This window comes from Oncorhynchus tshawytscha, linkage group LG20, assembly GCF_018296145.1.
Source record: "Oncorhynchus tshawytscha isolate Ot180627B linkage group LG20, Otsh_v2.0, whole genome shotgun sequence".
Lineage (NCBI taxonomy): Eukaryota > Metazoa > Chordata > Actinopteri > Salmoniformes > Salmonidae > Oncorhynchus > Oncorhynchus tshawytscha.
This window is the reverse complement of record NC_056448.1, coordinates 21,344,844-21,358,249: the sequence shown is the minus strand read 5'-3', so window position 1 is coordinate 21,358,249 and position 13,406 is coordinate 21,344,844. Positions and strand designations below refer to the sequence as shown.

Below are 13,406 nucleotides of genomic sequence, written 5' to 3'. Positions count from 1 at the left end.
GAGGTGACATTTTCCTATTCAATATTAACAAAATACGGACTATTTTCACAATAAATACAAAATCAGAGGATAATATTTGTGCACTTTTATTATACTTTTTATGCAATAACAGAACTTCTGCAGAAGAGTGAGGTAGTGGACAGAAAAATAATAGATGATATCTATCATACTGTGTCTTCAGAAAGTATTTACATGTATTTATTTTTATATTGAAAAACCTCACTGGTCTTTGTGGTTGAATCTGTGTTAGAAATGTACTGCTTGACTAAGGGACCTTACAGATAATTGTATGTGTGAGGTACAGAGATGAGGTAGTCATTCAAAACTAATGTTAAAACACTTATTGCACACAGAGTGAATGCATGCAACATATTTAAGTCCTGAACTTATTTAGGGTTGCTATAACTAAGGGGTTGAGTACTTATTGACTCAAGACATTTCAGCTTTCATTTTTTATGAATTTGTTTAAAAAAAAATATATATATATATTAAATCCACTTTGACATTATGGGATATTGTGTGTAGGCCAGTGAAACAACATGTCAAAGTAATCCATTTTAAAATTCAGGCTGTAAAACAAAATGTGGAAAAAGTCAAGCGGTGTGAATACTTTCTGAAGGCACTATAAATCTCATAATGAACAAGAAACTTACTTTCAACATAACCTCTGAAGAAGTTTACCAAACACACAGTCAAAAGTACTGTAACGCAGTCAAGACAGATACTATGCTACCTTTGTTCAAAAACAGTTGCAAAATTCCTAGATAAACAAAAAAAAAACACATTCTATCAAAAGGTATATTGAACTGGAGTGCAATAAGACTATAAAGAATATTTACATATTTACATGTCTACAAGTGAACCATTTTAGTGGCCTCAACCCAATTCAGCACAGGTAAAAGTTCATACTTCTCACACTTTTTGTACATGTAACAAATGTAGCCTTTACAACGGTTCCTGTTTGCACACCATTCCAGTCGAGCTAGGGCCAGAGGCTGAGCTAACCCCAAAGGTGTGACTGACCACAAATGGAAGGTCAGCCACAGTGGCTTTCAGAGAGTCTGTGTAGTTGGTCTTAGCCATCCAGACCTGTCTTCGGATGGCTACAGAAGCAGCCATGACCCTTCCAGACAGTTCAGCCTGGTGGGAGGACAGCTGGAGGGTGAACTGGCCAATGAGCTTCAGCTCGTTAAGGGCCGCCATAAAACGCTGGGCTGGACAATCCTCAGTGATCTCCAGCAGAAGCCTCCTCTGGTAGTCTGATAGGTAGCGCAGGTAGTTGGCCGTCTTGGCAAGCATGCCAGCAGTCTGGTACATCCTCTCTACTAGAGTCTCAGTAAAACGCCATCGCTCAGCTGGCACTGGCGCCTCCTTGTTCTCTGAGGGCTTCACCGCCTGGAAGATGGCCGACATGAAGCAGTTGACCTGGGGCATCTGGTCATAGGCTGGAGACTGGCAGTCATGAAGCCTGTACATCTTAGAGAAAAGCTCCCTGTACGGTTTCGAGCTGGCAGGGTTTGGCCAAGAGCTCTGGACCAGGTCCTCAAACTCCGGCATCATTGTGGGGTCTGGTGGGCTGAGGCTGGTTGGTGTGCTGGGAAAGTCTATACCAAGATACTTGGCAGCACGTGCCATGAGGCTCTGAAGCTCCATAGCTTCCAGTAAGTCCTGTTTAGAGATAGGACCCTCAGTTGACTGAGAGGCATCCTCCCCTTCACGGTGTCCATCACTGAGAGGTCTCAAAGCAAACGAAATGGAGGAAGGCTCCTCTTCCTGTTTCACAATGGTACCGGACATAGATTCCGTCACCAGCTGCTCGCTGACAGGGCAGGATAAATCTCTCTGGTTGCCCTCCTGAGACGAGGTGGATGCCAGAGGGATGGAGGCGTGAAGATGTATAGTTTGGGCTGGAGTGGGGAACGACACAACAGCCTCAGCACCTCTCCTCTCCAGAGCCTCAATGCGCTTCTCCAGAACAGCCCACTGTAGCTGGACGGCCTGTTGAACAACCTCCACCAGCTCCCCGTGCCTCCTCTCTGACCGGACAGCTTGCCTCGACTCCCTCTGAGACCTCCTTCCCTTTCCAGAGGGGCAGGAATCATCTTCATCAGAGGTCCAGCCTGAAGAGGAAGAGGAGGAGGAGGGAGAGCGTCTCCGCCTGTGGCTACCGCGGCTTCGTTTGGAGCGTTTGGAGCAGCACGATGAGAAACCGTGTCGTTTACAGGAGCTGGAGGTCAGCATGTTGGAACCTGATTGGCTCAAGGATGGGGTGGAGTCAGCTGACTGCTGAATAGCAAGTTGTGAGAGAAAAGTGCCCTTTGGGATGCTCAAATTGTCCCCAGCCTGCGCTGGGGGTGGGGAGAGGATGGTGAACAACACTGGCATGGTGGAGGAATGGGCTGGTGTGGAAGCAGAGAGCCGATGTGGGGGCAGGGTGGGGACTGTATTTTCTTCCGGTTTTGGTTCCTTGATGGGAGCTGAAGTGGTCTCAGGTTTGGGCTGAACTTCAGACTGTGCTGCCTCGTGCTTCCTCTGCTGGCTCTCGCGGTGCATTATCTCCTGAACTTTAGTGAGGCGGTTGATGCAGGTGCTCCAGTCCATCTTGGCACAGTGCGGGCATTTGCCGTACTCCAGCACAGCCTCCTTGGCATGCTGGATGCCCAGACAGTGCAGACACAGCTCATGGGTGTCTTTGACAGGAATCTTGTGTTTGCGACAATCACACCACGTGAACCTTGGGGATGAAGTTGCCATAGCAAACAGCTGTTGTGGAGAGCAAGGACCCAAAGAAGAGTCCTGTCAATGTTCTCAGTTTAGGAGATAATTTGTGGGACTGATTATGTTGGCTCCCCTGTAACAAGAAGGAATAAATAGCCATATGAGACCAACATAAGTCATCATCATTGCACGCATATCTTCTTGACATATAGTTAGCTGACATGAAGCTACGGCTGGCTATGAGGCGAGTCCATCGCGAAGCAAAAGCACGAATATTTGATCAAATGTATTAATATTTCAAAACGTAAAATATATCACTTAGACTTGGCAGTATGCTAATACAATTGGCATTAAACTATCTTCTTTGTGTGACCCTCTCCTAGTTGTTTGTTGACGTTGGCCAACCAAGCTAGCGAGAAAGTAAACAAGCACGCATTGAAAACGTAGCTCTGAATATTTGAAACCCTATACTACACAAATAAATGCACACTTACCCCGATCGAATCTGTTAAAGGTTGTTTACTCGAAATTATGATCTGCAAAGATACACACGACATGTGGAGGGATGACTCCTCAGTTGCTCCTACGTCATACGCTGTGCGACAGAAGCTAAATAGCAAAGACCTTGTAGTAACAACAAGATCCAACGTTTGCGCGTTCTCTCAATTGAATAAAATCTTATTTTTGGGGGGGCCACATACACATGGTCAGCAGATGTTATTGCGAGTATAGTGAAATGCTTGTGCCTCTAGTTCCGACAGTGCAGCAATATCTAACATGTAATCGAACAATTCCACAACTACCTAATACACACATCTAAGTAAAGGAATAAGAATATATACATATAAATATATGGATGAGCAATGACAGAGCAGCATAGGCAAGACGCAATAGATGGTATAAAATACAGTATGTATGTATATATATATATATATATATATATATATATAAAATGCAAGATATGTAAACATTATTAAAGTGTAATTATTAGTGTCCAATGATTTCAAGTCTGTATGTAGGCAGCAGCCTCTCTGTGTTAGTGATGGCTGTTTAACAGACTGATGGCATTGAGATAGAAGCTGTTTTTCAGTCTCTCGGTCCCAGCTTAGATGCACGTGTACTGACCTCGCCTTCTGAATGGTAGCAGAGTGAACAGGCAGTGGCTTGGGTGGTTGTAGTCCTTGATGATCTATTTGGCCTTCCTGTGACATCGGGTGCTGTAGGTGTCCTGGAGGGCAGGTAGTGTGACCCCAGTGATGTGTTGTGCAGACCGCACCACCCTCTGGAGAGCCTATCAGTTGTGGGTGGTGCTGTTGCCGTACCAGGCGGGGATGCAACCCGACAGGATGCTCTCAATTGTGCATCTGTAAAAGTTTGTGAGTGTTTTAGGTGACAAATTTCATCAGCCTCCTGAGGTTGAAGAGGCGCTGTTGCGTCTTCTTCACCACACTGTCTGTATGGGTGGACCATTTCAGTTTGTCCATGATGTGTACACCAAGGAACTTAAAACTTTCCACCTTCTCCACTGCTGTCCCTTCGACGTGGATAGGGGGGTGCTCCCTCTGCTGTTTCCTGAAGTCCACAATCCTCTCCTTTGTTTTGTTGACGTTGAGTGAGAGGTTGTTTTGCTGACACCACACTCCGAGTGCCTTCACCTCCTCCCTGTAGGCTGTCTCAGCAATGTTGGTAATCTAGCCTACTACTGTTGTGTCTTCTGCAAACTTGATGATTGAGTTGGAGACGTGCATGGCCATGCAGTTATGGGTGAACAGGTAGTACAGGAGGGATTGAGCATGCACCCCTGTGGGGCCCCAGTGTTGAGGATCAGCAAAGTGGAGATGTTGTTTCCTACCTTCAACACCTGGGGGTGGCCCGCCAGGAAGTCCAGGACCCAATTTCACAGGTTGGGGTTGAGACCCAGGGCCTCTTGCTTAATGAGCTTGGAGGGTACTATGGTGTTTAATGCTGTGCTATAGTCAATGAACAGCATTCTTACATCTGTATTCCTCTTGTCCAGATGGGATAGGGCAGTGTGATGGCGATTGCATCGTCTGTGGACCTATTGGGGCGGTAAGCAAATTGAAGTGGGTCTAGTGTAACAGGTAAGGCGGAGGTGATATGATCCTTGACAAGCCTCTCAATGCACTTCATGATGACAGAAGTGAGTGCGACGGGCGATAGTCATTTAGTTCAGTTAGATTTACTTTCTTGGGTACAGGAACAATGGTGGCCATTTTGAAGCATTTGTGGACAGCAGACTGGGATAGGGAGAGTTTGAATCAAATCAAATCAAATCAAATTTATTAAAGTGCTGTACAGAAACCCAGCATAAAACCCCAAACAGCAAGCAATGTAGGTGTAGAAGCACGGTGGCTAGGAATAACTCCCTAGAAAGGACCAAACCTAGGAAGAAACCTAGAGAGGAACCAGGCTATGAGGAGTGGCCAGTTCTCTTCTGGCTGTGCCGGGTGGAGATTATAACAGAACATGGCCAAGATGTTCAAATATTCATAAATGACCAGCATGGTCAAATAATAATAATCACAGTGGTTGTCGAGGGTGCAACAGGTCAGCACCTCAGGAATAAGTGTCAGTTGGCTTTTCATAGCCGATCATTGAGAGTATCTCTACCGCTCCTGTTGTCTCTAGAGAGTGGAAAACAGCAGATCTGGGACAGGTAGCACGTCCGGTGAACAGGTCAGGGTTCCATAGCCGCAGACAGAACAGTTGAAACTGGAGCAGCAGCACGGCCAGGTGGACTGGGGACAGCAAGGAGTCATCATGCCAGGTAGTCCTGAGGCATGGTCCTAGGGCTCAGGTCCTCCGAGAGAGAGAAAGACTTAGAGAGCATACTTAAATTCACACAGGACACTGGAGAAATACTCCAGATATAACAGACTGACCCTAGCCCCCGACACAAACTACTGCAGCATAAATACTGGAGGCTGAGACAGGAGGGGTCAGGAGACACTGTGGCCCCATTCGATGATACCCCCAGACAGGGTCAAACAGGCAGGATATAACCCCACCCTCTTTGCCAAAGCACAGCCCCAACACCACAAGAGGGATATCTTCAACCACCAACTTAGCATCCATGAGACATGGCCGAGTATATCCCACAAAGATCTCCGCCACGGCACAACCCAAGGGGCGGCGCCAACCCAGAGAGGAAGACCACGTCAGTGACTCATCCCACTCAAGTGACACACCCCTCCTAGGGACTGCATGGAAGCGCACCAGTAAGCCAGTGACTCGGCCCCTGTAATAGGATGTGTGTCCGTACACACACCAGCCAGCTGGTCTGCGCATGATCTGAGGACACACCTAGGGATGCTGTTTGGGCTGGCAGCCTTGCAAGGGTTAACATGTTTTTAAAAAATCTTACGTCAGCCACGGAGAAGGAGAGCCGACAGTCCTTGGTAGCAGGCCATCAAATACCTAATCTGGCAGTTATCAAACATTTCCACTATCTATGGTCAAGTGAGTACATTTGGGACATTTTCATAATTGGAGCTATATGATGAACATCAAATGCTGTAGTTGAGATGCTTTATAGGACTACATTGTGTCTTGTGTGGCATAGTTGGTAGATCATGGTCCATGCAAAGCCAGTGTTGTGGGTTCAATTCCCACAGTGGACCAGTATGGGAAAATATAAATGTGTATGCACTGATGAGTGCAAGTTGATCTGGATAAGAGCATCTGTAAGATGTACATTTGGTGCTGGGCAATAGCAGAATCCATGTCAAGACAAGAAAATTATTTTGTGTGGAACATTACAGATGTAGTGTTGATTGTCAACTTTTGCTCAAAATTACAGAAAAACTGATAATTAACTACTTGGAGTAGCCTTATGTTTGAATCTACTTAGGAACACTCGACAGGATGAGAGCATATGACATGATCAAAGTGCGAAAAGAGAAGCACAGCATTCACCTTTATTTTCCATTTTTAACATGGGCACAGCATTCACCTTTATTTTATATTTTTAACATGGGCACAGCATTCTTATTTTATATTTTTAACATGGGCACAGCATTCACCTTTATTTTCCATTTTTAACATGGGCACAGCATTCACCTTTATTTTCCATTTTTAACATGGGCACAGCATTCACCTTTATTTTCCATTTTTAACATGGGCACAGCATTCACCTTTATTTTCCATTTTTAACATGGGCACAGCATTCACCTTTATTTTATATTTTTAACATGGTCTTTAAAACCTTTTCTTTTACAGTTATGATTCTTGAATTTCTTCTGGAAACCGCCATCCTGAACCTGTCAAAGATACAAAGAGAGCGGTGTTACTAATTACAGTAATTCAACAACCACATGCAGACCTGTTTGCTTAGAACACTGCTCAACACTACTGGTGAAAAAAAAAACAGTTCCACGAGGGTTAAGCCGTCTGACCTTCTTGCGTTTCTGTGGCGCCTGTGTATCAATCTCCATCTCCTCCTCATCATCTGTTTTAAAGGCATCTTTTTCCTCCTCCATACCCTCTGTCTCCTTTTTCAGAGAGAATAAAGTGGCTGTAGGTAAAGAAAAAGCCAGACATTAGTTTTCACCTTCCAGAAAGGAAGCAAATGTAACAAATAAAATATACTTGAATCCACATACTGTGTTCTAGCTCATCCACAGCAGACACTAGTCATGTCATACAGCTGATGATCAGATAACTTGACAGGCTGTTCCAAAATGAATAAATGGCGGGAGTCAAAGCAATCGCGCATTAAGAGTACTATTTTTGAAATACTATAAATCTCTTTTTTTTTGCATACTATTTAGTACGCTAGTATGTGTATTCAGACACTGCCAGTGTCACCATTGACTGTTTTTCACACAAAAATGACTGAAGTACTAACAGGGGTACAGGTCACTCATGCTGTCCTCGGAGTCACTGCCTCCCTCATCGCTGGAGTCAGGAGCCCACGCTCCATTCCCCCGCTGGAAGTTGCGCCCCCTCTCCCCATCTTTCTCTCCATCTCTGGGCTTCTTCTGTCGGAGGCTGGCTGGCATGTACTCCACACCCTGTTGCACACACTCTTCATCTAGGGGAGAGATTAGACAATTCATAAACTGTACTGACGACAGTGAAAACAACCATCTATGTGGTGTTTCAGGTAGTTCTATTTTAGAGACATATCTGATGGATTGTAAAGATGATTCACTGGTAAATTGAAAGCGCAGAACTAACGTCCTCTGAAACAACACACAACAGCACTCAGTGGAAAACCTCTAAAAACATTGAGTGGAAAGGAAGCATCAACATTTGAGGGTAGGTAGGAGGAAGGACATTTTGGGTGGCAAGAAGTACTCACATTTCTTCTTCGCTTTTTGGAACCGCTTCCCATTGACATGCTGTAAAACATGGTGTGGCAGGCGATTGATGTGTCTGAGCGTCAACTTGCAGAAGAGATGATTGCTGAAGGTCAGACATACAGAATTGGTCAGTTTACCCTAACCCCAAGAACTGGTTAGAGAGTGGGGACATAACTTCAGAGACAGACAGGCACTTGATAACCACAGAAGTCCTATAACCACATTGAATTCGTGGCAGCAGTTGGAGAACCTCTGGATGGGTCTGGAGAGGTAGGGGGAATGTTTAGCCTCCTTTAATGTGGGTGTAATATCATATAGCATCTGCCAAGAGGTCATAGATGCATGCACTCAAGCCCTGCTCCCCTCTAAAACACGAAACCGCCAACTGCTGAGATTATGGCTCTTGGGGAATACTTACGGTTGCTTCGAGCTGGGCACAACATGTGGTTCATATTGACTATATTTGAACTCTGCATTAGAACACATTTTCTGATATTTCTTCCCTTTGGTGAAGTTCTGGAGCTCTGTGAGGTTGCAAGGACAATCATGTCCATTGAGTACGCATTTGATCTAAAAAAATAAAAAGGTGAAACAAAATGCTGTCATATACATGTCATGTAGTTCACATCAGATACAGCATAACATTATTAGCTAGCTAGCCAACGTTAGCTACCTTTTTGCCAACGTTAGTCTATACGATATTTTGTGAAAATAAGTTTGGTGCGGTTGGAATTCTAACCTTTTTGCCGTCGTCCGTAAGTTCAAAAAATGGGTGATTCAGAAGGAAAGCTTTAATATCTGCAGGTAGGTCCTCCATGGTAGATTAGCTAGAAAGCTAACTAAGGTTCTTATTTTATTTTGTTAGCTACTAGCTGTGCCAGTCATGTGTGATTCGCCCCACGTGTGGCTACGCGGGCGTATTTCTTTCTCTCAAGACTTATAGGACTGTGGCGCCACCTATTGTTTATAACAGCATGGAGCAGTCTGATATATTTTGATGGCCTTCTATGAATCTATGTCATCAAAAGGAACATACAATTCGACACACCAATTAGGATCTGGCTAAAAATACTTGCAGTTATAGAACCCATTGCCCTTCATGGTTGTGAGGTCTGGGGTCTACTCACCAACCAAGAATTCACTAAATGTATATTATTTTTGATCTTTTGTGATTGTAGTTTACTGTACGTTTTGTATTGTTTATTTCAATTTTGTTTTATCTATTTAACTTTCTTTGGCAATGTAAAAATATGTTTTCCCATGCCAATAAAAAGCCCCTTAAATTTAAATTGAATCGATATTTATGGGACCTAGTACCACGGAGTTTTTAAACCCAGAGGCACAACGTCGCAAGATTTCCGGGAACACTTGCCAAACAGACCAGCCCGGGGTTTGATAAGTCAATGAGATAAGTGAAAAAAATCTTCCTTAGTTGTTGATTTTCTCGAAATCCAAAATCCAAATCAACCTAAAATTGAGCCAATGTCTTACGTAATTGAACATGTTATTACTCCAACCTCGTAAAAGTGACAAACTGACACGTTTTAATTTTCTTCGAAAACAACTTTATATCGGAGGAGTGACGGTCTGCACATGCGCAGTTTGGCGTGAGACGACCGTTAGCCCCCATGACGTGTTTCTACGCGTGAGGTTAGTTGGATGATTCAGGGAGAAGCAGTTTCGGCTTATCTTCATAATGTCTTTGCTAGGTGCTCAAGACAAAATAAAGACAAGAACTGTTTGTAATGTATAAATACCAATAGAAATTGGACATTAAGATTTACTAAATTAAATAATGAAAAGTTAAACATTTACGTTGAAATTAATGATATCAATGGGGATATGCCAAAGATAATATAAAATCACAAAATAAACTACACGAAACTGACCACAAAACGGCCTGATTGGATTCTATCGTTCCAGTCTGATATACAGTTTCTAACTCATAATTGCAAGGCCAACTATATTGTAGATATAGATCTCTTGAAGTATTTGTAAAGCAATGTTTGAACATTGGGTCATGTCGGGGAGCTCGTTTCTCAGTGTTGTTATCATCAGTCATCTGACACTAAGTGACAGGCTGCGGTTGTTAGCTAGCAGTCCAGCTAAGTCCAATTTGTGCATTATGATGTAGTTCTTTTTAGGTTTTTGTTTTCCAGTAGAATATTATATTAGAAACCCCTACTATATGTGAAGTGCACTGGTGATGAACATAGTAATGTAAGTAAACGTTTATCTGTGTTAAGTTACTAACGTTAGCTACATGGGCTGCAGTGCCAGCTAACGCGTTTTTTCTCTAAATTCATTTCCGTGTAGGGAATTCTACGTAAACAACAATAGGGAGACGAGCGCTCGGCGGAAATGGAGTCCCTAGAGAAGGCAAGAACAAGATGGGTGTCAGGAGTGGGGCAGCAGTATTATCACAAGGAGACGTATACTTGGAAAACGGAGGAGGAATGGAGGGAAAAAGAGAGGGCTTGTGTCGGATAAAAATTGTGGGAAAGGGGAGATGGTTTGTTAAATAAGAATGGTAGAAAGTGTAAGCAGGGTGAGCTGAAGACAGGAGGAGAAATGGAAGTGAATAAGTGTGAAGTATCCTATGTGGTAGGTTCGGTGAAGTTATTGTATGCCGAGGTATGCACCGAGGATCAGGATGAAGAAGAGTGACAGAGTGAATTTTATGGAAAAAAAGCCTACCCTTCCCTTTTTGCTGATCCATTTGTGGTTTCACGGTGGGTGAAAAAAAGAGTTGGGCGATGGTAACTAGAAGTGGTCTAGTGATAACTGTGTTTTTGTGAGGCAGAGGGAGAATACGCTTGGAGTAAAACTAATGAGGGCAAGAAAAGTGAATTGTTTCGTTCTCAAGAAAAGGGCACAAATGAAAGGAGTGATAACATGGGTAGCAGTAAATATAAAAGTTGACCAGCTGAGGGGAAAGATTCCCGGTGTATGTGATCGTCATTTGATGCGACGCAAACAGGGTGGGGAAACGGAAGTCATTGTCTGTTTTTTTGAAGTTGAGTCTTTGCCCGATAAAGTTTGGATATATAAGTAATCCTGTACGAGCGATGTGCCGAATACATTACGACGTTACAGGTGTCAAGTTTATGGGTATGTGGCAGCAGTGTGTAGGAGGGAGGGTCCAAGGTGTGAGAAATGTGCAGAAGGGCATGAGACAAAGGAATGTGTAGTATGGGGGAAAGTCGCGGAATGTGTTAATTGTTGGTGTGCCCATGGAGCTGGGGATCAGAAATGTCCCTTGCGAGGGAGACATGGTTGAGGTTTCCAGGGTTAGAGTAGTGCATTAGTTGTCACATTGTACTGAAGGGATGGATCGGAAGTCTCGGGAAAATTGAGGTTGTGGTGGCAGCTGCAGAGAGGTATTTGGGTGTGCTAGACTTGACATCAGAAGAGTTACCGGGTGTGTTAAGTGGTGACGTCCCATCCTTTCAGGGTGATGGCATGAGGTAGGAATAAATACATAGGGTGGTGTTCATTTAATTTTATATCATTTTGAAATTAGTGAGTGTAGTGTTAGATGGTAGGGTATTTATTTAGTACATTTGTATTTTTCAAGCAAAGTATAATGGAGTTGTACTCCAGTCTAGTAGATGGCGGTAATGAAACACATTGGCTGTCAACCGCTGTTAAACCTCAGAAGAAGTAAACAACAATATGTCTGGACCAAATGGAGATCCTAACATCTCAACTGATGATGGCATCACCGACAATGAAGATTAATTCAGGTAATACTGGTATGTTTCAGATGTCATCGTGGAAGCATCATCTCTGCGGCTGTGATTTAAGAGATGCAGTGTGCGTTTTTTTGTTTGTTTAACTATCCTTGTGGGTACCAGACGTCCTCACATGGATAGTAAATAAAACAAGGAACATTCTGACAAGTGGGTACATTTAGCCGGTCCCCATGAGGAAAAGTGCTATTTTAGGTTAAGGAACATAGAATTTAGAAAGGTAATAAATGTTTTGGTCCCCACAAGGATAATAAAACAAAACTGTGTGTGTTGTCATTCACAGCTGTGTACATAAGCCAATAGGGTGTCTGTATTTGTCTGTTAGGAATTGCACATCTTTGCTGTTCTCATATCACTCTCTTTTGGAAGAGTATGTAGCCATCAACACTGCTGGATCAGATCAACTCCTGCCTGGATGACCTGGAGGAACGCAACGACTCACTGAATGACCAACTACATGAACTGTTGGAATCTAACTGGCAGGCCTGGCAGGAGTTCAGAGTTCAGCTGAGCACCGCTACACCCCCAGGAGAGGATCAACAGTCCCCGGACAAGGATTCTCCAGCCTCTGAAGGGCGACGAGGATAAAGTTGGACTACTCAATGTTACGCAAAACAACATTCCACCTACCAATATGAGCATCTTTCCTTTTCTCAAGTGTTCATGTGATAGGATTTTCTGTCCCTTTCATGTAGCACTTATGAACCCTCCAATAAACTATATAGTTTTAATCGATACACAGCTGTTGAACTTTTAAGATGGTTCCTGCTTAGTTAAGTAAAAGAGCCAAAAGCTGAGTACATTCTCTGTGTTGAAGTGACTAGTTTATGCCACCATCACCACTTACACCAATGTTTCAGCTTAGCTATCCGTATAGTCAATTGCCCCCATGATTAGTACTTATTTATCCATGTGCTTGGTGTGGGGTGTAAAGCATGCAGAATACACTGTGATTCATGTCATAATTAGGTTGTATTCATTTTGCCGAATTGGTGTGTTCCAAAACGTTTTGCAACGAAAACAAGTTTCTATTGCACAAATTCAGGTAGGTCCCTCCCTGTTTCATTTGCTATGTTTGGCTCTAAGATGGTAAACAGTTTCTGTTGTAAGATGTAATGAACATACTGGTGGTAGGTAAGCAGCTAAGTTAACCTCTATGGGGTAATACTACAAATCATATGTGAGCTTTGATTGGTCTATTTTTCTGTGACATGCAAGAAGACAATGTGTTTGTGTTCCACTTTTTCCCAATTCAGTTTTTCCTTGTCAGATTTAACAGTATATTGAATGTGTTACTGTTAATTATCTGAGTGTGATCTTGAATCACTAACGTCAAGAACTAGCTCTTTAAAACAATGCGATATTCAATAATCAGTGAGGCAATTGTCAAATTTTATTATAAATTAAAATGACCCCAATACAGAAAACATCCCAAAAATACATGAAACTTCCAGCTGCTAGAAAACACTCTTGTTCATGGGTTTGTCATTTGTAGAATAAAAATACATTAAGAAACATACAGCTGTTTGAAATGTCACATAAATGACCCTGTCTGTCGTGCTCTGGTCCTGTATAATATTTCAGTGGGACACAAACCAGAGACAAGACAAAT

The 13,406-nt window shown here is 43.2% G+C and overlaps 2 protein-coding genes and 1 long non-coding RNA gene across 4 annotated transcripts; 1 reads left to right on the top strand and 2 right to left on the bottom strand.

The window, feature by feature from the left end:
* Nucleotides 1-70: 70 nt before the first annotated feature.
* LOC112219311 lies at nt 71-3,316 on the bottom strand. The gene is made up of 2 exons (XM_024380445.2): nt 3,213-3,316; nt 71-2,851 (listed from the first exon to the last, which is right to left on the bottom strand). Exon 2 carries the CDS (start codon nt 2,752-2,754, stop codon nt 946-948), a length of 1,809 nt encoding a protein of 602 aa, XP_024236213.1. The 5' UTR covers nt 2,755-2,851; nt 3,213-3,316; the 3' UTR covers nt 71-945.
* Nucleotides 3,317-6,809: 3,493 nt separating this feature from the next.
* On the bottom strand, nt 6,810-8,991 carry surf2 (surfeit 2). 2 transcript variants are annotated; one of them, XM_042302341.1, is made up of 7 exons: nt 8,782-8,991; nt 8,461-8,612; nt 8,042-8,145; nt 7,586-7,771; nt 7,134-7,252; nt 6,910-6,998; nt 6,810-6,872 (listed from the first exon to the last, which is right to left on the bottom strand). In XM_042302341.1, exons 1-6 carry the CDS (start codon nt 8,857-8,859, stop codon nt 6,912-6,914), a joined length of 726 nt encoding a protein of 241 aa, XP_042158275.1. In that variant the 5' UTR covers nt 8,860-8,991; the 3' UTR covers nt 6,810-6,872; nt 6,910-6,911. The 2 variants fall into 2 exon arrangements, with proteins under 2 accessions (XP_042158275.1, XP_024236217.1); XM_024380449.2 differs by having other exon boundaries at nt 6,810-6,998.
* A 797-nt stretch (nt 8,992-9,788) lies between these two features.
* On the top strand, nt 9,789-12,330 carry LOC112219317. The gene is made up of 3 exons (XR_002948744.2): nt 9,789-10,262; nt 10,359-11,788; nt 12,164-12,330. It is a non-coding gene; the product is annotated as an uncharacterized LOC112219317 (long non-coding RNA).
* Nucleotides 12,331-13,406: the final 1,076 nt, after the last annotated feature.